The 26331-nt window shown below is 39.7% G+C and overlaps 1 protein-coding gene across 2 annotated transcripts in view; it reads left to right on the forward strand.

The window, feature by feature from the left end:
• Positions 1 to 26331, forward strand: part of LOC104612519 (AP-2 complex subunit alpha-1-like) — a 163641-nt gene that overhangs the window by 94394 nt on the left and 42916 nt on the right. For both annotated transcript variants that reach the window (XM_010279956.3, XM_010279957.3), the window contains 15 exons: positions 4153 to 4254; positions 4516 to 4613; positions 9378 to 9459; positions 9596 to 9684; positions 12707 to 12812; positions 12937 to 13002; positions 20361 to 20467; positions 20593 to 20697; positions 20820 to 20940; positions 21118 to 21288; positions 21382 to 21624; positions 23684 to 23764; positions 23943 to 24107; positions 24206 to 24292; positions 24378 to 24503. In XM_010279956.3, the coding sequence (XP_010278258.1) occupies positions 4153 to 4254; positions 4516 to 4613; positions 9378 to 9459; positions 9596 to 9684; positions 12707 to 12812; positions 12937 to 13002; positions 20361 to 20467; positions 20593 to 20697; positions 20820 to 20940; positions 21118 to 21288; positions 21382 to 21624; positions 23684 to 23764; positions 23943 to 24107; positions 24206 to 24292; positions 24378 to 24503 (1749 nt within the window). The remainder of the gene's footprint in view (positions 1 to 4152; positions 4255 to 4515; positions 4614 to 9377; positions 9460 to 9595; positions 9685 to 12706; positions 12813 to 12936; positions 13003 to 20360; positions 20468 to 20592; positions 20698 to 20819; positions 20941 to 21117; positions 21289 to 21381; positions 21625 to 23683; positions 23765 to 23942; positions 24108 to 24205; positions 24293 to 24377; positions 24504 to 26331) is intronic.

A 26331-nucleotide genomic window follows, 5' to 3' on the forward strand; every position in this document is an offset into this window, starting at 1 on the left:
AACCGAACCCTTCACAAGAATTCGCTGGAGGCTATGAGCACAACTTCAGATCAGCCTTTCTCCAAAGGTTGATATCAAGATTCAATCTTGATCATTCCTGCTTGAAAGAGGAGATCGAACTGGCAGTTATGGCGGCGACAGGAAGGAGGCGGCAAGGAGAAAATAGCGCAGTCTCACTGGATGCTATGTTCTCTTTTCTGCAACTCTTGCTCTGAAATTGAGGATGTGATCTTCTAATAGGCTGCCGCCTCCTCCTTTTATAACCTTAAAGGGATCAGCTCCTAATCCCATTAGGAGTTGCTGATCCAAATCATATTTTGATCTGAATTCCCTTTAAGTGATAAGGATAGACCCTTATCTAATCTGCAGATTAGATCCGCCCTCTCCTAATCTTATTAGGAGGTTTCTAGATCTAAATCTCATTTAGATCTAGACTCTTTGAAAGGATAGGGTTAAGACCCTATCCTATTTGCTAATCTAATCTCAGATCCACCCCTTAATTTAACTGATCAAATCAGCCCAGTTCGAAATGGGCTTGAGGCCCATGAAGTCTTAGTGCTCAGTATGCTTCCAAACTGCTGCCCAGTTGGGCTTCTTTGTATGGCGTGGGACCCAAACATTGATCTACACATCAACCACATGGGTTCAGCCCAGCCTTTGTTACAAGGCCTGGCCGAATACACTGTTATGGACAGTGCACCCCCTGAGCCCATCACATGGACTCCTAATGGGCCCAACACTTACACTAAGTGGTTCCTGGGCCAAGCCATCTTATAAAAACACAGGGACTGTGGGCAGATGCAAGATTAGCCCATCGGGTATTACCCTCAATGGTCTTACACTTAACCTCTCAGCCCATAATAATCATGCACTGCCCGACAAGAGAGGACCTTTCCCTCGGCTACAAGGAACAATGCTGCACTCTCTACTCACATGGATCCCGGGAATTAAAACATTTTGCAAACATTTTGAAACCATAATATATATATTTATATTCGTATATAAAATATATTTTGCAAAACAAATTTCAATGATTGAAATTGGCTGCCGGCAGTCTTGGTTTCCATCAGAGAGAGTGCATCCCCGATCATTACCTTTGTCCGACAAAGGGGCTGATCCTGTCACTATGATCACCCACTCAGATGAATTCTCGGACTATCCCAACATACCCAGGTTTTGACCCCCTCTAAGGATCTCACTGATTGGCATATCAAAGACAGCCCAATCTGACATCTAGTGCAGTATCATAATCGAGTCTAGGGGTCGGGTGTAACTTTCCAGTTTTGCCCACTAATCTCCAAGGTCCAGGGCAATACTGGAAATCTGGTCCGGTTCAGGGTTTCAAGTAAACCTACACTACATGTACCTCGGGTCTCACCCTGGCAGCTGAGACAAGCCACCCCAACACTTGGCGGCACACCAGTGTCAGCCTTAGCAATATAAATCTCCCTAGACTTATCCAACGGCTGTGAACATTCTAAACTAACACAAGTCTCATTATGTGTCCAGTTTAAGGGTATTACACAGAAACACACCACAATAACATGAATCAAATATGTACTTTATTCATTTACAATAAATGTCATAATGTATATCAATCTGATTGGAGCTAAGGGCATACACTGTCTAACAACTCATACTCTGTCCATAGGTTAATAAACCCCACATAGTGTTCTTGGACCTCCCTTTCTCCTTGATGGTATGAGAAGATGTCAACCTCTATTTGGTATTGTCTAGAGGTGTTTGATTGCTGATATACTTTCTCAAGATACTCATACATCTCATAGGCAGTCCTGTATCCTTTCATAAGGATTGCAATGTCAATTTCAACTAATTCTAGGATCAATGATGCGATTTTCGCATTATCAATATTCCACTGATTAAGACCCTTAATATTTGAATCATCAGGTTTAGCTACTGATCCATCCATATATCCCCAAAGACCTTTTGCCTCAACAAGAAATTGAAAATTAAACTTCCATAGTGCATATTTCGTACCATTTAACTTAATAGGGAGAACCTCCATCCTTTTTGATGCCATTGAATCACAAGAGATAGAAAACCACACTTCTAAGCAAAAGATAGGGTTCAAATCAGAAGAACGAAAGTGGTACCTTTCAGCCGATGTCCAGAAAAGGAAACTGTAAGGGTCTGCCGAACTCAGAAGTGGCTCAAAACCCTTCTAAATCAAATCTGATCCAATCCAAACCAATTAGAATCAGTAGATCTGCTCTGGGCGACACTAGATGTTAAGTTTCAGCCTGATCCAATGTCTCTACAAGGAGATCCAACAAAAAAGAGTAATCTGATGGCGCAACAGTCCAGAAAAATTGTCTGTAGAGTTCTGATCAAAGGCTGCCCCAGAGGAGGGATTCAAGGGCACTCGAGAGCCTCCCAAATACTGTTAGGGAGTACTCTAGATAGCAGAGAAGAAAAGGGTTGAAAAGGGATTATATGCAGATCAGATCATGACCTGCTTTGTTACCATGTCAGAGTTAGATCGAAAAGACAGAGAGAGAGAGAAGAGAACACAGCAGATTGGTAGGTGTGTCACTTAGTGACTGTCAACACCCCAAAAGAGATATTTATATTAAAGAAAGTAAAAGGACAAATCTTCCCTTAGTGTACAAAAGAAAGAGTACATAAAATAGATGTACAACAAAAGAAGTAAAAGTACAAAAATAGCCCTGTGGCTAGATCTTCTCACTATCTCTACGCTATGTCACTGTGATAAACAAACCTTTTCGGTTCCATCGAAGTTCAGCCATATATCTCTTCCCCGATCGATCTAGATTGCTTTTCCATCCCAACCTTTTCACAAAGTAGGTTGTGCCATCTACAAACCCCTTTATCCATTGCATTGCTTCTCTGACTAAGAAGATTGATGCTCTTTTTTCCTCACATACCTTCAAGGATGTAATCCCCTGTAGTTTACATTCTTCGAACAAGAAACTCTTTGCTTCTACCTTGACATCTCTTCTCCACTTTGAAACTGACCTGAAAAACTCCTTCATCTCCTTCATTTGCACTGGGCTGCAGTTACTCGAATTGAATTTAGATATGTTGCCAGGTTAATCTTGCGCTGTTCTCGGGTACAGAAGAAAAACCTAGTCTTTGATGGTCATGGGAGCTCAACTCTATACAACACCTGTTGTGGGAGCTCCTTCCATCTTTCAATGAAGGATTTTCAAGTGTATTTTTCATTATTTTTCTAGATTTTTTCTATGATTTTTAAGAGATATATTGTTCATTTTCGGATATCTTTCCTTATGAGGTGAACAAAACAAATGATGTGTAAAGATTGCAAAGTTATTCTGGGAGAAAGCCTAACAACACAACATAGACTAATGGTGGTAGATGTGCGCATTAGGAAATGGAAGAGAAATAGGGAAGAAAATTGGTGTCCAAGAATTAGGTGGGAAAGCCTGAAAGGATAAAAGCTAGCTCAATTTAAAAACAAATTGATTATAGAAGGGAATTGGAATTTAGATGGAAAGATTAATGATATTTGGCTTGAATGGCAAACAATATAAAGTAGCAAAGGATGTCTTAGGAGAAATATAAAGGGAAGTGGCAAGGTACTGAAGAAACTTGGCTGTGGAATGAAGAGGTTCAAAATATAATTAGATTAAAACAAGCATTCTACAAAGAATGGAAAAAAGCTAGAACTGTAGAAAAGTCTAAGGATCAGTTGCCCCATATGTCAGAGAGAGAAAGTTGCAAGTGGTGAGGTCGTTACCCCATATGTCAGGCCAAAGGATCAGTTAGTCAATATCTTCACCAGAAGTTCAAGTCTCTTAAGGATGGATTGCATTTGCAACAAGTTGGAACATTATGATATATATGCTCCAGCTTGAGGGGGAGTGTTGGAATTATTGGCAACAGAGCATTACTGTCTTTATTTTACATAATCAGGGATACTTTTGTAATTTTGTCTTATATTATATAATGAAATAAGCAGGGTGGCAGTTAGGAGATTTTTTCTGAACTGAACCAAACCCTGTTTTCTTCTCTTCTTTCTATCTTTCTGGTTTCCTTTTATTTTTCTCTTGGTTCTTAGTCAAGTTCAGGTTGTTTTCAAGTATGTAAATACTGATGTTTCTAATTCAACCTATTCTTATGGCTCTGTTTGTTTTAAATGTTTTATGATAGGTCATGCACCTTGATGCTGAAAAGGAGATGATGTCTCAATGTGTTGCTCTGCTTGGTAAATTTATTGCTGTTCGTGAGCCAAATATCCGATATCTTGGTCTTGTAAGTTGTTTCTTGACTGCAAAAGCAATGGAAATATCTTGGATCTATTTATTGCATCTTCTTTCTCTGAGGTAGGCTAAATAGGAGTACTAGGTTAGGCTGTTAGAGAGAGACAGAGACAGAGAGAGAGAGAGAGAGAGAGAGAGAGAGAGAGATAATTGACCTTTCTGTAGTCTACATGCATAACAAACAAACATATTGTGTTGTATTGGAAATTTTAGATACAGCTTCATAGTTTAATGTCCTGTTGCTCTTTTGCAGGAGAACATGACTAGGATGTTGATGGTAATAGATGTGCAGGATATTATTAAGAAACACCAGGCCCAAATCATCACCTCATTGAAGGATCCTGATATTAGGTTAAACATAAAACAAATAATTGATATTTTAATTTCTGTTGCTCTTAAATTTGAAGCTATCTCTATCTCTCTCCTCAAGTTGCCAATTTCCCATTCAGGATTTATAGTGTACTTTGTTTGTTTGTTTTTTTTTTTTTTAGTTCAGGACAGAGTATCAAAAACAGATCTGAAATACTCAAATTTTAATTATAAAAAACTAGTAGAAATAGTGTTGGAACTGAAACTGTTATTGGAGAGCAAGAACAGATGAGTTCTCCACCCCATTCATCTGATTATAAGAGTGAATTTAAAAATAAAAATAAAGAGACCACTCTGTCCATAAGTGGGTGGAAGCAAATAAAGAAATAAATAACACAAAAGTTCAGCCCATCAAGGGCCTAGTTCATATGAACTGCTGTATAGAAGTTAAGCACAAAGATTAATCATGCCTAGCTTTCCTATACAACAATCAAGCTTCACTTTATTGACATCTTTTGTGAATATATCAGCTAGTTCATTTGTACCAACATAAGATAGACAAACTTCTTTTTTAATCATACGCTATTTGATAAAGTGCCCATCAACCTCAATATGCTTGGTCCTGTCATGCTGAATTGGATTATGGGCTATATTAATAGCTTCCTAATTGTCACAATAAAGTTGCATTGGTTTATCATAGGCTATTCCCGACTTTTTACAAAGGTCAAATTCATAACATCTCTGAAACTCCTTGTGTCAAGATATGCTGCCCAGTAATATTGTACTTGGATTGGGACCAGCAAGGAACTCAAAGATTCAATTCATATCAACCAAACACCTGTAGGTATCTACATTATCAATTTCTTGCCAGTATGTCTGTAGAGTAGACAGTAAAGAGCAAGAGTCATCTCCCCTTTCTTGAGAGTATTCACCTGTAGCTTAGGCTGGTAAGCTCTAGCAACATCCAATGGCCAAGAGTAAGCCCTTGGAACTCGACCCCAAACCTCCTGTGCTGACTCCATCCCAAACAATGCAATTCTCTTGAGTCCATTTTAGGTGATGAGGGTCTGAGAAACCATGCTCAACAGCATTCCTAGTGATTTAACCCAATTTCTCACAATCACTAATACCAGTGCGCATTGACTGAGCTCATTGCAAATAATTCATGCCATCCAGTTTAATGGTAGTGACGACACCTCCCTTGATATCACCGACACTACCTAGAACAACACCATGCTCTACAACTTACTTCAAATCTGTTCCAGTAGGTGTCATGATAATCAAACAATCTGAAATTAACTCCAGCAATGCCTTCATATAGATTAGGAAAGATATTCTTGACCTACAGCCAAGAACTATCACAATTTCTCTGAGTTCCACCTAGTGTTGCATGGACTCTCCTAAATGGACGTGTCTGTTGGGCATGTGTCAGAGTCTGACGCTTGACAGATTTGGTGGTCACATGTTTGTAACAATTCATTTTCACTTACTAGCTTAGTTGACATAATTTTTTTAGATGAGAAACTGTAAAAAAATTTATTAATGACTGAAAAATGTACAGAAAGTCTTACACCCCACATGGTGGTTAGCCTTGGCTAACCCCAGTCTGTAAGGTAGAGAACACTACTACATAAGCATTACATAATTTGGCCCCAAAACATGCTATCCCTCAAGGCCCCTTGTTTTGCCAATCCATCTGCTAGTCCATTAGTGGATTGTGGAGTCCAATTCAGTACAGTTTTCATTATCCACCATCAGCTTCTTGATTTCCTGAATGGTGTATTTATGTTTCCAAGAAATTGTATAGGATTCACTTAATGAACCAATTACTGCTCTTTGAATCTCCTTCATTCATTAGGTCACTGATGTTCAGATCTTTATACCATGGAGGATTGCCTAAAATTCTGCCTTAGTTGAATCTCCATTCCCAATAGGACCCAGGTATGACATTTCCTTCTTCATTTCTGAAAACTCCTATGCCTGCCAAACTGTGGTTTCCCAAACTACATCCATCAAAATTGACCTTTATGTAGCCTGGTCTAGGAGGGTCCAATTAGCATTGTGAACCAGTTTGATCAGAGAAGAGTCAGCCATCTGCTTGCAGTTTTGTAGGATGTCATCTGTTGTAGAAGGCGAGAAGATACCCAAAATTTTTACCAAGTGTGCTACTTTGATGGAAATAGAATCTATGATCTCCTCAACAGGCATCTCGTTGTTACTTAAAAGGCATGCATTGCTTTCTTCCCAATTACACCATAAAATAGCAGCTCTTGTGCACCTCCAAAGCATCTTCACATGTTTCTTTAGTGGAGGGAAAAGTGAACCAGAAAACAATTTACTTAGATCCCCAGGCAAAGACCAGCTGCTGCCAAATTGTGAGAGAAAGAAAGTCCAAATAATAGATAAACATTGACAGGAGATTAGCAAATGAAACATGCTTTCTCCATTTTCTTTGCATAGAAGAAAAATATGTGGGGATGATGAAAGTTACCAGAATGGTTTTTTTCCCCTGAAGATTCTTGCAGGTGTTAATTTTGTCTAGGAATACCTCCCAACAAAATGCCTAACTTTGTGTGGTACTAAACCTCTCCAAATGGCTCCCACCAGGAAGGAAGGGGAAACACTTGAATAACTCAAGCAAATGGTGAGGGTTTTGAAAAACGATACACACGGCACAGGAGAAGGAACTAGAGGTGGTTAATGTCCAAAATAACTCAAGCAAGGAAATAATGTTTGAAGTTTCACAAGCCCTTACTCCCTATCTCAAGACCAAATCCAGCTACTCCCATTAGGAGAAAATGAAATGCAATTCAAAATTAGGCAGTCTTTATTCCGGGATAAGGCATATATAAGTAGGGAATAGCTTAGTTGGCATAAATGAACAGCTAATATACAAGATGAATGCCATTTTTTCATATCAAATGTTACTTAGCGAGAAAGGCAACATGTTTTCAGGTATGTAATGTTTGAATTCAAAAAATATTAACTATTTTATAGTATATACTTTTCCATAGATGTGTGTGCAAGTCCATAATTTTCTCATCTTGTTGGGTCAGATTCTTGCACATGCATCAGATTCTGACTCCTGTGTCTGTGTCCATGCAAAATTGATTCCTCCAATTCCAGTGTCAATATAACAGAGGAGAAATAGGGTACACCCTAGAACACTCCAGAACAAGTGGCCATCTTAAGAAGAATAAAAATTGATTATTTAATACCTGAGCACCAACTTTACCACCTCCAATCTGATTATAAGACCTACAATCATTGCAAACAATGAATTCTCTGATTTTTTGCTTGATTTTTGGGCAGAATTCTCTAGACTTCACTTTGAGGCAGCAAACTGATTCGATTTCTTCTACAAAAATCTTCTAAAAATCAGGCAGCATGATCTAGTCCAGAAAAGAAGAGACACTGCTCTGATACCCTGTTGACTTCTTAGTCCAGAAAAGCAATATCAGAACAAGGTCTGAAGTAAATAAAACAAAAGTTTTTCCCATCAAGGGCCCATCCCATATAAATAACTACATAACAGTAACAGCCCATCTCTAACAGTGATATCCTATGAATTAGAAAATAGGGGTTTTGGTGCTCTGATTATTTATATATATGGGGTTGTGATTAGGGTGCACCTAGTTTTTAATACAGGGAATATCTATTATTAATAACCATACAAGTAATTTTGTGAAGAAGAGTACTATGAAAAGTCAAAAGGGGCACGTCTTTCCTTTTTCACTTAAATTGGGAGAGGGATCATGCACCAGGAATTGTTTCTTCTTATGTTCCTATTAGTTATCAATCAAATATTTCCTCTACTCATGCTCTGGTTATTTATTTGCATTGGGTTGTGATTTGGGCACACCCAGTTTTTGATAGAAAGGGAAGATCCCTAATTAATAACTATTATAGATACTTGTATGAATAATAGGGCAGCCCAGTGCATGAGGCTCCTGCCAATGCAGGGTCTGGGGAGGGACAGATGTACGCAACCTTACCCTTGCACATATAGAAAGATTGTTTCCAAGACTTTTATGAATAACAGTACTATGAAAAGACAAGTAGGGATACATCTCTTGCTTTTGCACTTAAAATTGGGGGAGGGATCATACACTAGGAACTATTTCATCTTTTTTTCCTACTAGTTATCAATGAAATATTTCCTCTATTCATGCAAAAACAAGAAAAAGAAAAAGAAATGTTTGCAGAGATCAGCTTTATGTAGTATATGGTTACCTGTGATCAAGGATTAAAATATAGATGCGAGATGCCCGATAGACTTGGATACACTGATACAAAGATTTAGGAAAAAACACTAATACATTAAGATGATGAATGGGACCTTCTAATACCTATAAAACAAAAAAAAGGTAAAAAAAAACAAAAAGCATAGCATGTCAACCATATTGATACGCATCGATACCCATGTGAGGGTATCGGGCATATCAATATTTTAATCCTTGCCTTTGATGTTTCAATGCAAGTATACCAAGTCACCATGTGTTCATCTTGTGATATCTTACATGGACAACATAAAAGAAGTAGAACTGAAAAGAAAGATGTATCAATCTGGAAAAGAAACAACTTTTCACTAGTGAACTGGCTCTATAATTTCAAAAGTTGTGTTTGTGGAATATACATTGTTAACTAGTCATTGGTAGTTATTGAGCAAATTTATGATTCAGCCTTCTGTTTGCATAGACCTGTGTTAATTACATTAATTTATATGCACTAGAGTCTTCATTTTCAATTATATCATGATTTATAAGGGAAGAAAAACTTATGGAGTCACCATCATTCCTTTTCCAGCATTCGGAGACGTGCTCTTGATCTGCTTTATGGGATGTGTGATGTTACAAATGCGAAGGACATAGTCGAAGAGTTGTTACAGGTGCCTAGAAAGAAAAAACAAGAATGGTCTTTTTTCTCTGGTTTCACTGTTTGGCTATAAATGTTTTTCACATAACATGTTGAAAGTTGCTGTCTAAATAGAGATATAGGACACTACTGATATCTTTCTCTTTCAGTATCTCAGCACAGCAGACTTTGCAATGTGTGAGGAATTGGCACTGAAAGCAGCTATTCTTGCTGAGAAATTTGCTCCTGATTTATCATGGTGAGACTAGGTTCTCTATTCAATTGATAGCCCATCTTATTTTAGGAAATCTGCAAGTAAATCTGATTCACATGCATCACACTTGCTCCTTCAAGCACTTCTATTAGCATGTACTTTTTTTTTATTTGGAAAAAATGCAAAGCTGCGAGAGCGAGAATGAGAGAGAGTGTTAAAGGGGGAAGAAGAAGAAGAAGAAGAAGAAGAAGAAGCAAGAGGCATGATGAGTGATAGCTGCCTTCATCAGGTCACCACAGGCGTTGTCATGGGCGGTGCCATTGGTGGCACTGTCGGTGCTGTCTATGGAACTTATGAAGCCATCCGGTACAAGGATGCCTAGTGTCAAGAAGAATGGAGTAGAGAGGCTATGGTCAGATGTAAGGGGGGGGGGGCAAGGAATTTGTTCAAATGCTGTGAAAGCTACAAGAGGATGGGTACAAGAAGGGCAGAGACCATACTGGTGGACATTAAGAAAGTTGGAAAACTGGAGGAGGATGGTGCTGAGAGCGACCTTGGTCGGACAATTTGTTGGATTGGATTTGGAAGTGGATATTGTAGAAGTTTGGGCGAAGCATGAGTGGGGAGAGGATAAAGTGATGGAGGTCAGGAAACTGAATGGAAGTCGGTTTCTCTTTATGTTCCACAGTAGAGAATGGACAGAGAAGATATTGGAAGAAGAAGCAAAGAGGGTGAGACAGTTTGATCTCAGGCTCGGGTGGTGGTTCCCCTCCTGCGGTAGGTGACTTACGTGAAGAAAGAAGGAGAAGAGCTGTTTGGATTGCAATCATGGGGATTCCACTACACGCCTAGAGCATTGTCACTTTCGAATAGATAGGGAAGCACTGTGGGAGGTTGTTGAAATTTGATGATAAAAACAAAACTTGGGACACTTTGGACAGGACAAGACTGTTGGTGGAAGTGCGAAGGATATCAGATGTTCCCAACAAAATGAGTTTAAGGTTTGCAGGGGAACTTTATGAGCTAAGGATCATGATGAAGGGAGAAGATGGCATGGTATTGAGCCTTGTCCTGGGGAGCAAAAGAAAGAAGTGGTTGAGGGAGAGGAGGAAGGAGAGAGTGAAGCTGATTTCAGAGAGCTTAGAGAAGAGGGCAGGAAGCCAAACAAATAAATGAAGGAAGAAGAAGGTGATGAGGTGGGGGCGGAGAAAGGTAAAGTTGGAATTTCGGAAAGGAGAGGAGATATGGGAATAAGCAGGGGCAAACACGTAGAAGGGGAGGACTTTAAGGAGAAAGGAATTCAAGAGATGTGTTTTGGGGAAGGAAGGTGTAGAGGCACAAGCTGCAGAGAAAGGTGGAGGGGATTTGAAACTGAGTGGGGCCCACTTGGGCAAAGGTAGTCTGGATAGAGCGAACATGGATTTTTGGTCAAATTAGTTAAAAATTAGGAATGACAAGGGCTTTATTGGTAAAAGAATAGTGAGGAGGGGCATTTCAAAGAAATGGAAGGGAGGGCTTTCGAAACATAAAGTGGAAAATTTGGTATAGGTGATTGCCAGGTTGAAAGGGGGAAAGAAGTCTCTGCAAGTACAATGGACCCATTTCCTTGTGCCTCTTTTCTCCAAACATTGCATCAACATATTGAAATGAACCCATTTCCTGTTAAAGAAGTGTGGGACAGCCCTATTCCTCCTAAAGTGGAGGTTTTCTGTTGGGAAGTGACCATTCAAAACATTAAGACCTGTGAGAGGCTTCAAAAGAAGTGGGAAAACTATTCTATCATTTCAAGTATGTGTCCTCTGTGTGAAATGTGGAGAAACCACTAACCACTAACCATTCTCTTGTTGCATTGTACCTTTGCATCTGATTTGTGGGAACATTCTTTTTCTCTAGTGGGGTGTGTTTGGATGCCTCCTACAGATATCGAAAAGTTGTTTAGTACGAGTTGGATGAGATGTTATACAAAGAAAAAAAAATTCTGCAGCAATGTTTTATGGGTGCTGTGCTATGGGGTCTTTGGCATGAATGGAATGCCAGAATCTTTGAGGAGAAGACAAGAGGGGTGGAGGAGTTAATTGAGCTCACCCTGATTAGAGCTGCCCATTGAGCTTTGGTGAGAAAAGAATTTAAAGGTGTTTCCCTAAATAACTTGTTAAGGAGATGGAAAACTTTTGCTGACTTTCAGGAGAGGAATCCAGAGAGGGTGATCAGCTGGTGTGCACCAGCAGCAGAGAAGCTTAAGTTAAATTTTGATGGGTGCATCTTTGGGGAATCCAGGAAACTCAGGTATTGGGGTGTTGTCAGGGACCATAATGGGAATATCCTACTCAGCTACTCTGGGTTTATTGGGTTTGATAACTCTTTAAGTGCTGAATTGAAAGCTCTAATTCAAGGGCTGGAATTAATGAGGATGAAAGGCTTAAAAAATGTGGAGGTGGAAGGTGACTGTCAAACTATAATCTATTGGATGAAGAAACAGGACATGATTCCATAGAAGGTTAGGCCAATGGTGAGACAGGAACAATACTTGGGTTCCTTATTGAATAGCTCATTCAACTGGGTGCCTGGAATTGCTAATGGCCTGGTTGACTCTTTAGCTAGGGCTGGGGTAGAGAAAAATCAGCTTGAATGGGGCTGTCCAGGACTGGGTGGTAACTTGTAATCTTTGTTATTTCTCATGCATTCTTGTTGTTAGAGCTCTGTGCTTTCTGGAGCTGTTCTTGTGTTGTGAAAGTCTGTTGTATTTTGCTCATACTTGCTGCTTTTTGAGCAGTGGGTTCATCATTAATGAATTTTACTGTTGCTTAGTTTTGTTTCTTCTTTTTTTTTTTTCGTTTTTTGGAGGTGTGGAAGGTGATCTACTGTAAATGGATTTAGTTGCTTTTTGCAGTTATATTGGTGATTGTCCACCTTTTGTACAACTCATATGCTTCATTGTACCTTGTATTGATCATCCATGATGGATTTATATATTTACCTGTGAACCTCTTATAAATAATAATGTCATAAGCACATGGTTTTAATCTACCCTGTGCAGCTGATATGTTATTCTTTTTTTGTTGTACAGGTATGTGGATGTGATTCTTCAGCTGATTGACAAGGCAGGAGATTTTGTCAGTGATGACATATGGTATCGTGTTGTGCAGTTCGTTACAAACAATGATGATCTTCAGGTTCTCTGATCTCAATCATATGCTGAATTTTGATCTTTTCCAATTTGATATATGTACTATATATTTGAGAGAGAATGGGTATACACATAAACTTTTGTTCCTGACCTTTCTTTTGTCATGTCAGCCGTATGCAGCTGTAAAGGCCAGAGAGTATCTTGACAAGCCTGCATTACATGAAACAATGGTGAAGGTGTGCTTCATGTGCCCATTATTTCCATATTGCCTTTCCTTTATAGAGATGTATGTATTCTATAGTTTTTCTTGGTCCTGGTATTTCTTTTGAGTAATCTCGATTGTAGGACTCTGTTAGTGGTGTTAGTGAAGGGGTATTTCAGTCTTTGTACTTGTTGAGAATGCTGATGTGTACTGTTATGTTAGTTCGAGTGCCTCTTACTTAAAGAAGGGCACTCAAGTCTTTTTCAATAAGTCAATAATATAATAATAGGTCTGGCCGAATCAAGGGATTAACTTTTTTCCCTAATTCGAACCAGCCTTTCTCTCTTTTCTCTCTTCTCTCTTTTCTTCTTTCCTCTCCTACTTCTTGCTGTCTACTTTACTCTACAGTCAACGAACAAGACAGAATTCTATGGCAGGTCAAACTTCAACATGGTATCAGAGCTAGGTTCACCAAATCAGACTTGCTAGAATTCTGCCTTCTGCGCATTCGAATTAGGGTTTCACTTGGGGTTCTCAGTTGTGAGTTGGAGACTGGGAAAAGGGCTGAAAAGGAGTGATCGCCCTCTTCCCTAGGAGGTCTCTATGCCTCCGATTGTGTCGTTGGTGATTGGTTGCTGTGGTTTCTAAGCCCTAGTTAGGGCTGGTACGTGTGGTGCAGTGGTGTCTCAGCCCTTCGTATGGTTGGCCTTCAGGCGATGAGGTAAAGTTTTTTTTATATATTTTTTTTTGTTATGGAATACATGAGAGGTGTAGTACAGTTCGCATGATGGGTTTTCAGATTGCAGTATGCTAGGGTTTATGCTAGGGTTTATTCTGGTTTGTGTGTGATTCGAATGGCAATAGTGTCTACTTAATGGTGAAGCTTCCTATAGTTGTGGATTAATGTTGGTGGTGTTACAAGTGTGGTTTTCAGCTTTTGATATCGCTGAAATCAGTGTGTAGACCTCGGTGAGTAGGGGTTGTGGTGTTGTAGTTTTCAACATTTAATACTGCTGAAATCAGTGTACAGACTTCGGTGAGTAGGGTTTGTGGTGTTGCAGTTCTCAGCTGTTGAAATCAGTGTGCAGATTTCGATGAAGTGTCTGTGTGTAGTGTGCAGTGTGTAGTGCTCCTAATTCAGTGCTCAGAATTAAGGGAGTTCGGCAATGGCAGATAACAGTGATAGTAAACCTAGTGTCATGATATCTACTGACTACCTGAATGTCCAAATGACCTCCATTAAACTGAATGGAGAGAATTATGTCCCTTGGGCCAAGTCTGTAGAGGTTTTTTCTGAAGGCGAAGAAGAAAGTGAAGCATATAAGAGAGGAGAAACCCCCCGCTAATTCTCAGGAGTATGAAGACTGGGAACAGGAAGATGCACAGATCATTACATGGTTGTGGAACAGTATGGAACCCAAAATCAGTGTGAACTTCATGTTTCTTGACACAGCCAAAGAGGTGTGGGATCATGCCAAGAAACTGTATTCAGGTCAGGATAATACCACTAGGGTATATCAACTGTATCAGGAATACTTCAATCTGCAACAGGGAAATCAGAGCCTTGAGGAGTACTATGCCAATGTGAGGAATATCCGTAATGAGTTAAATGTCTATCATCCTCTCACTTCAGATGTCAAAGTTCAACAGCAACAGCGAGAGCAGCTTGATGTAACACGGTTTCTGGTGGGGCTGAAGTCTGAGTATGAACCAGTACGAGCCCAGATACTAGGGGGATCTGCTCTTCCATCTTTAGAGGAGGTGTTTGCTCGTCTTCGGAGGGCTTCCATTGGATCTATGGACTCTAATGTCTCCGATAAATCAGCATTTGCAGTGTCAAGAGGCCGAGGTGGCAGAAGTGGGACTCGAGGAACCCAGCCTGGCAGGAGTGGTAGTGGTGGATCTACACATATCCGTGGTGGTGGTCATACTGGAGGCAGAGATTCAGGGGGAGCTCGTGGTAGAGGACGTGGCTCGGGTCCACGGAAGTGTACTCACTGTGGTTTGGATGGACATACCATTAACTACTGCTATGACTTACATGGTCCTCCCTCGACGTGGGCCAACCATGCCATGACTAGTGACACCAGTTTCAGCCCTACACAGGAGAAACGGTCAGCTGACCCGAGGCCTTCTACTCCCTCAGATGGTCCAGGCAAGGAGATGGTGAGTGTTCCTCGTGATGAGTATGAGAGGTTTGTTCAATCCAAGTCGCAGCAGAACACAGCTTCCTTTGCACACTCAGGTATGGCTTGTTTGGCATCCACACCCAACCCCTGGATTATTGACTCTGGAGCCTCCGATCACATGACGGGAACTCCAGGTGTGTTTTCATCTCTCACTCATTGCTCAACATCACAATCTGTTACCCTTGCTAATGGCTCCACGTCATCTATCTGTGGTGTTGGTAATGTTGACCTAGACCCTGTATCCCTATCCTCTGTTTTATATGTACCTAAGCTTCCATTTAATCTTATGTCTGTTAGTAAGCTGACCAAGTCACTTAAGTGCTCCATCACTTTTTACCCTTCTATGTGTGTTTTTCAGGATCTCAAGACGGGGATGAAGATTGGTGGAGGGCATGAAGCCGGTGGACTGTATTATCTTGATGGTGGTGGACGAACGTCAACGGCTCTTCAGTCATCCATTTCTCCTCTCCAGTGGCACTGTAGATTTGGTCATCCTTCGCTGAAAGTGTTGCAGTCCTTAGTCCCTTCATTGAGTCAACTTTCTGTTTTAGATTGTGAGTCTTGTCAATTTGGGAAACACCATCGTGTTCCCTTTCGTTCTAGGGTCGATAACCGTGTGTCGAGTCTTTTTTCTTTAATTCATTCAGATGTTTGGGGTCCTTATAAAGTGATGTCATATAATGGATACCGATATTTTGTTATTTTTGTTGATGACTGTTCAAGAATGACGTGGCTCTATTTAATGAAAGAAAGAAGTGAATTATTTTCCATCTTCCAGAAATTTTATGCTGAGATCCGTAATCAATTTGGTGTTCACATCAAAATTTTCCGTTCTGATAATGGTCGTGAATACTTGTCTTCATCTTTTCGAGAATACTTGGACCAACATGGCATTATACACCAAACTTCATGTACCTATACTCCGCAACAAAATGGGGTTGCTGAGAGAAAGAACCGCCATCTTGTAGAAACGGCACGCTCCCTCATGCACCACATGAATGTTCCCAAAACTTTTTGGAGCGATGCAATGCTCACCTCTTGTTTCTTAATTAATCGGATGCCCACGTCTATCCTTGATGGTCGTTCTCCTTTTAGTGTCTTATTCCCCAACATGTCTCCGTTTCCGCTTTCTCCTCGGGTATTTGGGTGTGTCTGCTTCGTTCATAATCTGAGTCCCGGGACTGACAAGTTAGATGCACGTTCCATGAAGTGTATCTTCCTTGGTTATTCCCGAACTCAGAAAGGGTACAAGTGTTATCATCCTAGTTCTCGTCGTTCCTTGGTATGTGCTGATGTTACATTCTTTGAGTCTACTCCGTTCTTCGTGGGGTCCGGTGCTGCTGCTTCCCCCACATCACCACCTCCTCTTCCTCTTCCTGTGGCTGATCCACCTCCTTTGGTTCCAGTCATGCCTACGTCCTTGCCTCCGGTGCCACCATTGGTTGACCGTCCACCCATCCGTCACGTGTATACACATCGCCCACGTGTACCGGCTGCAGCTCCTCCAGCTTCATCACCGTCGACAGATCCAGCTCCAGCTTCGACACCAGCCTCCGACCTAGATCTTCCTATTGCCTTACGGAAAGGTAAGCGTACTTGCACCCTTCACCCTATTTCCAATTTTGTTTCACTTACCCACCTCTCCGCTTCCCATCGCCAGTTCATATCTTTGTTATCCTCCGTGGTTGTTCCTAAGGATGTCCAGGAAGCCCTTACCTCTCCAGAGTGGTGCCGTGCTATGGAAGAAGAGCTCTCTGCTTTGCATCATAATCACACTTGGGATCTCACCGCTCTTCCTCCTGGGAAGCAGGCTGTCGGTTGTAAGTGGGTGTATAGTGTTAAGTACTTGCCAGATGGTCGTGTTGAGCGCCTGAAGGCGCGGCTGGTTGCCAAAGGGTACTCCCAAACCTATGGCATTGACTACACGGAGACGTTCTCCCCGGTTGCTAAGATAGGGTCAGTTCGTGTCGTCATCTCTCTTGCAGCTATGTCTGGTTGGCCTCTCCATCAGCTCGATATCAAAAATGCTTTTTTGCATGGGGATTTGCTCGAGGAGGTCTACATGGAGCAACCACCTGGGTTTGTTGCTCAGGGGGAGGATGGTAAGGTATGTAGACTTAAGAAGGCTATTTATGGACTTAAACAGTCCCCTCGAGCATGGTTTGGTAGGTTCAGTGAGGTGGTCAAGAAGTTTGGTCTGAAACAGTGCCAAGTTGATCACTCTGTCTTCAGTCTTGACTCTTCGGCAGGTAAAATAATATTGGTGGTGTATGTGGATGATATCGTTGTGACTGGGAATGATAAAATGGGCATTGACAGATTGAAGGCATTCCTACAGGAACACTTTCAGACAAAGGACCTTGGCAAGTTGAAATACTTTTTGGGCATAGAGGTAGCAAGATCTAAGCATGGCATTAATTTGTGCCAGAGGAAATATGTGCTTGATTTACTGGAAGAAACAGGATTGTTGGGTACTAAACCGGCTGAGACACCTATGGAAACAAATACGAGGCTGAGCAGTGATATAGGTGAAGTGTTTGAAGAGCCTGGAAGATACCGACGACTTGTAGGCAAACTAAACTATCTAACCATTACTCGGCCAGATATTTCATTTGCGGTTAGTGTGGTGAGTCAGTTCATGCAGAAACCTTTGGTCCCACATTGGAATGCAGTGCTAAGGATTGTGAGGTATCTGAAAGGAGCTCCTGGTCGTGGTTTGCTGTACAGAAGTGGTGGAAAACTGGTAGTAGAAGGATACACCGATGCTGATTGGGCAGGTTCTATGTCTGATAGACGATCTACCACAGGCTATTGCACCTTTCTGGGGGGTAACCTGGTAACATGGAAAAGTAAGAAGCAAACAGTTGTGGCAAGAAGCAGTGCAGAAGCGGAATATAGGGCCATGGCACATACTGCTTGTGAACTAGTGTGGCTGAGGAACCTTCTACAGGAGATAGGATATGACATCAGTACTCCAATGAAGCTCTACTGTGACAATCAGGCAGCGGTTCATATCTCTTCCAATCCAGTGTTTCATGAAAGAACCAAGCACATCGAAGTTGACTGTCATTTTGTGAGAGAGAAGGTGCTGAATGGGGTGATAGAAACTGCATATGTTAGTACGGGAAACCAGTGGGCAGACTTGTTTACAAAAGGCTTGAGTCGGGGGAGAGTGGACTACATATGTAACAAGCTGGGATTATATGATATATACTCACCAGCTTGAGGGGGAGTGTTAGTGGTGTTAGTGAAGGGGTATTTCAGTCTTTGTACTTGTTGAGAATGCTGATGTGTACTGTTATGTTAGTTCGAGTGCCTCTTACTTAAAGAAGGGCACTCAAGTCTTTTTCAATAAGTCAATAATATAATAATAGGTCTGGCCGAATCAAGGGATTAACTTTTTTCCCTAATTCGAACCAGCCTTTCTCTCTTTTCTCTCTTCTCTCTTTTCTTCTTTCCTCTCCTACTTCTTGCTGTCTACTTTACTCTACAGTCAACGAACAAGACAATTCTATGGCAGGTCAAACTTCAACAGACTCAAACTATATGACTAACATCATGTTTGATCCCTGATACAACTGACAAAAAGATTCTAAGCCTTGACTACTTCTTGTAGTAGTAGAGGGTACAAAAGAAGAATCCACAAATATAATTGTGTATTGAGCATTTAAAGATAACTTAGTGTTGAAGTACAATATCATCATCATCTAAGCCTTGTCCAAATTATATGGAGTCAGATACATGAATCTTTTTTCACCATTTTGTTATGTTCAGTGCCATATCCATTGTTAAATTATGATTGCTTAAATCATTTCTTACTATTTCAACTCATGTTCTTTTTTGTCCACTCCTAGCTCCTCTAACCCTTTCAACATGTCAGCTCTTAACTTCTTATGGGTGCTGTAGATGGTGTTCTCTATACGTGAACAAACCATCCTAGTCTACTTCCTCTCATTTTATCACCTATTGTAGCTGCTCATAGGTTCCTAAAGATAACTTTGTTTCTGACCCTATACTTTCTAGTTTTGCACTCATTCATCACAACATTCACATGTCTGCCACTTTGGAGTTTGGACATTTTGTTCATTGACTGCCAGCACTCTGCTCTATACAACATTACTAGCCTTACAACCATTTTATCAAAATTTCCTTTTAACCTAAGTGGTATCACATAAGACTCTTGATGTGCCTCTCTATTTTTCCCATCCTTCTCTGATTCTATAGGCAACATCCAATTCAATATTCCCTTGTTATGAATTATTGAACCGAGGTAACAGAAGTGGTCACATTGAACCAATCCTAATAGTAGCCTGATTTGCAGTCCTATTATTATTAAATTTACACTTATTGGCTGTATTATAGTTTTAGCAATGTTGCTTTGTACAACACTTCAGGACACAAACTCCTTGACAACCATCATTGTCAATGCTTTAATGCCTTAATGATAGCAGGATAAGAGGGGATTACTGTAAGAATAATAGATGCTATTGCTATGTTCCATGGCATCCATATACCATACCAGCATGCTTAAGAACTTAAATTATTAAGGCAAGGGGATATTCGATCTCAATTTCCCGGAAATTGTTTGCTATTTTGTTTGCAATTTTGCATGTGCTGTTTTCAAGTAGTCAGGCATTATTATAGTTCTATTCTTATGGCTTTATTGTTTTTGGTTTTTTTTTTTTGGAGAAAAGGTAAAGTATAATATTGTATTAAGAGAATGTACAAAAATTTGCTTGTGTATCACATTCTGTTCACAAGAAAATCAAGTCAGAATTAAAAAAAAAAAAAAAGGTGCTATAGGATCTTCCTTTAAATACATCATGACTAGCCACCCGAGACAGCAGCATCCCAATGATCTTCTTAGGGACCAAGTAATCCTCCATAACTTTGTTTGCAAAGATATGTGCATTCCTTTCTCCCCAAATGGACCACACAACTGCAGTTGGGACCATTTTCCACATGATCTTCCCACCCCTACTCAGACCCCTATTTTCCATGCATCTAAAAGCTCCTTAACAGTCCCTGACAGGCACAGTTGAGCCCCAAACAAAGCAAACATCCTTGCCCAAATCTGGAATGCAATTTTGTAATGAATAAATATATGGCAAGTACAGCCACATTAAAATCTAAACAACTGGAAACTAATAACATTAAAAATATAAGCAACTCATTGCTCATCAAACTGGAAACTGTGCAACAGGTCAGCGCATATATACTTGGGGAGTACAGCCACCTTTTGGCAAGAAGGCCCGGTTGTAGTCCTAAGGAAATCTTTAGCGTCTTACATGAGAAACTTCCTACTGTATCGTAAGATATCTTCACCTTTGAACCTCTTGTGGTCGCTTACTGATATCAGTTCTTTCTTTACTTTTATGACAAATTTTAAGGCTTTTCTAATCAAATCCAATATCATAAAATTGTATATTTTCCAGGATTTCTACAATTGCGATTCTTCTTTCCACATATGCTAAGATCTTGATGCACACTCAGCCCCCTGATCCAGAACTACAAGATCACATTTGGGCAATATTCAACAAGTGAGGTTTACTCTTTATATGCTTTATATTAGTTTTCCTTTATTTTTATAGGGTGGTACTTCTCATGCCTTTTTGTTAATGCTACTTGTCAGATGCTTAAAGTCATTTTTCATTCTTTTCAGGTATGAGAGTTGCATTGATGCTGAGATACAACAAAGAGCTGTTGAGTATTTTACTTTAAGTAAGAAGGGTGTAGCTTTAATGGATATATTGGCTGAAATGCCAAAGTTTCCTGAGCGCCAGGTATGTATATCAATTCATTTACAAAAAGGTTCACCATTATCACATGGGGCTTTCCTTCTGTTTAATCTTCAAGGAGAAAAAAATACAATGAAAATGACTCCAGTTTTATCATAAACTATTGAAAGCTTGGAGTGCTTTTCATTTTCAAGAACTATACTGACTTATACAAAAAATTAGTCTGCTTTGATTAAAAAAGCTGAAGATACTGAAATTGATACTGCGGAGCAAAGTGCTATCAAGTTGCGTGCCCAGCAGCAGCAGCATACTTCAAATGCTTTGGTTGTGACTGATCAACGCCCTGCTAATAGATCGTTACCTGTCAAGGTGCCCAGTATCAACAATAATGCGGTATGATCTTGTTCCCCCCTCCCATTTGCATTAGAGGTTATGTTCCATTAGTGACATGGTTGAGGTTTGATATGAATTTGAGCATATGTACAGGAAGCTAACACGGCAGACCGAGGATTGACTGAGGTCAATGGAACTTTAAGTAGGGTAGATCCCCAATCTGCTACACCATCAGCAGATCTCCTTAGTGATCTTTTGGGTCCACTGGCTATTGAAGGTCCTCCAAGCGCTGCTGCCCCAGATGACCAAAATCTTATATCAGGATTAGAGGGTGTTTCAAATTCATCTGATGCCTTAGCACTTGCTCCTCTTGAAGAACAGTCAAATTCTGTTCAGGTGATTCCTCTTTCTTTATCAATAACTGAACTTTTGTAAAGATTATAAACAGATATATGAAAACACATGGGGAGAGGTAAACACTCTTAACCCTCCCCAAGTAAATGTTCAATTACAACAAAGCCCAAAACAATTTTTCCCTTCCCACCCCTTGTTTTTCAAGTGTCTGCAAAGGAATTAGCAGCCTCTTTACCCACTGTAGTTTTATCTCCAAGTCCCTGTTCAACCACCTAAACTTATTTTTTCATTGGCAAATTTCCATATTCCCTATTCCAGCCTGTGACTAAGCCCAGTCGCCTTTTAGAATTAGACTCTGTTTTGGATTTGCTCCACCTATTACAAGTGGTTTTCTTGGACCCTACTAAACCAGATAGTAGAATTTGGACTCTAACTATTGATCAAAAAAAAAAAGGACTCTAACACCCTTTGGTTCCTTTTCTTGTGCCTCTTTCTTTCGAGCTTTGATCCAACCTTCTGAGAATATACAAACAGGATTGTAATTGGATAGCCTGCCTCTTCCAGTAGTCTGTAGAAAGAAATCTTGTCACTTGGAGAAGTAAGAAACAGTCTGTAGTGGCAAAGTCAAGTACAGAAGCCGAGTATAGAGATATGTCTCAGGGTGTTGCTCAATTGTTATGGTTAAAAAACCTCCTTACCGAGCTAGGTATGTGGAAGTTAGATGTTATGTCATTGTACTGTGATAACAAGTCTGCTATTAGTATTGCTCATAACCTGGTTCTCCATGAGCGAACCGAGCACATTGAAATTGACAAGCACTTCATTCGGGAAAAAGTAGAAAGGGGTGAAATTTGTATACCATTTGTGAATCAAGAGATCAAGTGGTTGTGTATTTACGAAAGGATTGAATTCCATGCACCATGAAGAGCTATGTATCAAGTTGGGTATGCATGATATCTACAACTGAACTTGAGGGGGAGTGTTGTTAAGGGTGTTTTTTGTATATGTTAATGATGCTAGGGGTTTTCTGTAATTAGTCTTTTTTTTCAAGGGACTACTCTGTAATTATTATTATTGTTAAGATGTTAGGGTGAAGTGGGTGCAGCCACTAACACAATTCGACTTCTTCTATTTTTCTCTCTTCTTCTTCTTCTTTCCTCTCTTCTCTCCTGATTATTTCATGGCTGATTACACAATTGTTTTATTTTTTTATTTATTTATTCTTTTCCTTTATCTTGTCTTGCTTCCTGTCTGCTCCCACTTTCTTTTGCCCTGCCCACTCCATAAGGGTGGGTTCAGTGTAACCACAACTCATTTCAAACCAGGATCAAATTCATTTCTGAATACAATCTTCTGAGTGGGGAGTGCAAGCCTATGGCTGCTCAAGAGGGAAGGTCCACTCGAAGGCCCTTATCCATGCAGTGATGATGGTGTGCGTGGGAAGAAAGAAATATGAATTTTTTTTTTCTTTTCTTGTTCTTTTTTTCTTTTTTCTATTGTGAAGATGGTGAATGTGAAATGTGAGGCTTAGAGCTGATACTACTTGATAATTGTACACATGTATATAGAATTCTATTGGGGAAAACATTCCAGAAGAATTTTTTAGGACAAAGGGCAGTTGTTTGTGTCTAGGGTTTGTGGACATTCTGGTTTTTCTTAGAAGAATGGTGTATATGATGTAAAGAAGTATGGGCTGTTGGGTCTATAGCTTTTAGGAGAGAGTATCTCAGGGATGAGTAAATGTATAATTTATTTATATTTTGTTGGAGGATGTTTTATCTTATGATACTTGCATGGTTTTGCTTTTCATACTTAAAGTTCAATCTTTTCATTAACAACAACATCAACAACTGGGAACAACTGAAATATGATAGATTAACAGTGATGTGATAGAATTCCAGTCATGTCCATTATAGATGAACACTGATGGTCTGCCATGGCCAAATTTTAGAAAAACTTCGTTAAATAGCTACTATTATTGTTCAGCTTTTCTGTGGTTAGTAGGTTAGGCTCATCTTCCACGCACTGGGAAAAATGAGATCACTTTCTTCTTATCAAATTATGTGCTCAACGAGCTAACTCTGTTGATACATGTTTGCAGCCAATTGGAAATATTGCTGAAAGGTTTCGTGCTTTATGCCTTAAGGATAGTGGTGTGCTGTACGAAGACCCTTATATTCAGGTTTTCCATCATTTGAGGATTCTAATTATCAGCTCATTTTATTGCTTTGTTGTGGAGCTTCTTACCTGTGGTGGTATTCTTCTTAAATTTGTCTACCACCACAGTAAAAAATTTTCACTCTTTTTAATCTATTTTTTCTTGCATATTCGATAATAAGGTTTAAAATGTTTGTGCTTAGATTGGCGTGAAAGCAGAATGGCAGGCCCACCATGGTCGGCTTGTGCTATTCTTGGGTAATAAGAATACATCTCCACTTGTTTCTGTTCAAGCTCTGATATTGCCTCCCTCCCATTTGAAGATGGAGCTCTCATTAGTACCAGAAACAATTCCTCCAAGGGCACAGGTTGAGACTACCATACATTTTAAACAAATATTTGTTCTTTGGTTTACTGATCTGTTGGGATTTTTTATTTCTGGTTTTATTTCTATGCCTTTGTCTAGGTGCAATGCCCACTTGAAGTTGTGAATCTTCGCCCCAGCAGGGATGTAGCTGTTCTTGATTTCTCTTATAAATTTGGAACTATAATGGTTGGTTCTAGATATGCATATCAGCATTCTAATCTAAAGGGTGTATTCTTGTTAATCCTTATATCTTTGTTTTTCCTTTCTATAGGTCAATGTCAAGCTTCGCCTTCCAGCTGTCTTGAATAAATTTCTTCAGCCTATATCTGTGGCTGCAGAAGAGTTCTTTCCCCAATGGAGATCACTCTCTGGACCCCCTTTGAAGCTTCAAGAAGTGGTAAATATGCCTGAGCATTGCAGTTCAAAATACAAAGTTAAAAAGTTCTCCTTTTCTGCATTTTTTGCTGAAATTATTACATCTTTGGTATTAGACAGGCTTGTAATGGTATGTGTTCATTTTCATGTGATGTATCCTTTATTGCTCTGCCTGATAGCATCATTGTATCAGCTTTCAACTAGTACCATCATTGATATTTTTGGGCCTGGTGAATCCTCCCATAACATTCAGTTAGCATCACTAATGAAATTATAAGAGTATGCATCTTATAATTAATATTTCATCATCATCATCTAAGCGTAGTCCCAACTATATGCATTTGGCTACATGAATCCTGTTTCACCATTCCATTCTTTAGTGCATCTTATAATTAATATTTATAAACAAATAAATTTTGAGGGTTCATGTTGGTCCTTTGGTTTATAAGTAGAAAATGCATCAGGGTCTAGTCTGTTATGGAGATGTCAAATTACAAGAGAACAAAACATAAACCTGGGATTTTTCGAGGTGCCAAGGTGAAGCTAGGGATGTGAGTTTTTCTTTTAAATAAAAATACAAATCCTAGGGTAGTTCCTGGGTTTTATAGGAACCAGTAACTATCTTTAACTAATAGTTTCCAATAATCCTCATGAAATAAGTATTAATCTCATATAAATCAACATATTTATGACTTACAAGAAGAAAGAAAGAAAAGGAAAGGAAAGAAAACCTAGAAGAAGGTTATCTTAGAAAAAAGAAATTAAAAAAATTAGAAAATAAAATGGGGAAGGGGAGGAGCCTTTGTTTTTGGTATAAAAAAAGAAGGGGCAGAAGAAGAAGAAGAAAAAGAAAAAAGGTAGATCTCTCAGTTGCTTTTGTATTTTGATTGGATAAAATCCTTAAGTTCTTCCTTCCTTATCACTTCAGGTTTTAGAGTCTTAAAAAGGTTCGTGACAACATTTATGGGCTTGTGTGTTGATTGACCCAAAACAAACAAGAAAATAGTAAAAAGAAACTAGTATAAGAAATATAAAAATATTACAAACCCACAAAATGAATAATTTAGTTTAGTAAGTCTAATCTAATGTTATAACACCATGATATCAAAATATAAAAACATCACATGGCCCCTTATGCATGTCTGCGTGTATATATGTATGAAAATGTTGTATGAATGCATATATTATTTAATATTGCTACGGAAGCTCTCAGAAGATTGGTGAAAAGGGTGACTAGAAGAGGTTTTACAATGGGGAGTGAGAGAGTGGAAGTAGCTCTTCTCCAGTATGCTGATGATACACTCCTATTTTGTGCTACGTTCAAAGAGCAAGTGCATAATGTAGTGGCTTTGCTTAGGTGGTTTGAAATTGTTTCAGGTCTGCAAGTAAATTTGCATAGAAGTGAGTTGGTATCTGTGGGGGAGGTGCAGGAGCTAACCCAATGGGCAGAAGAATGGGGATGTAAGGTGGGGAAGTTACCTTTAAAATACCTAAGAATACCTCTGGGTGCAAGGTGCAACTCTAAATCTATTTGGGAGCCAATTGTTGAAAGAGTTGAGAAAAAGCTCACCTCTTGGAAAACAAAATACCTCTCCAATAGGAATAGCAAATATCTTAGAAAAGAAAATGAGGGACTTCCTTTGGAGAGGTTGGAAAGAAGAGAAGAAATTCCATCTGGTCAATTGGAACAATGTCTGTACTATAGACCAAAAACCCAAGGTGGTTTGGGGGTGAGAAGAGTAAAGGATAGTAATACTGCCCTACTAGGAAAGTCGTGGGCATTTTAGGGAAAATCAAGGGGATTTGTGGAGGAGAGTGATCCTTGCCAAATATGATGATAGAAATATGGG

Source organism: Nelumbo nucifera, chromosome 2, assembly GCF_055504915.1.
Source record: "Nelumbo nucifera cultivar China Antique chromosome 2, China Antique-T2T, whole genome shotgun sequence".
NCBI lineage: Eukaryota > Viridiplantae > Streptophyta > Magnoliopsida > Proteales > Nelumbonaceae > Nelumbo > Nelumbo nucifera.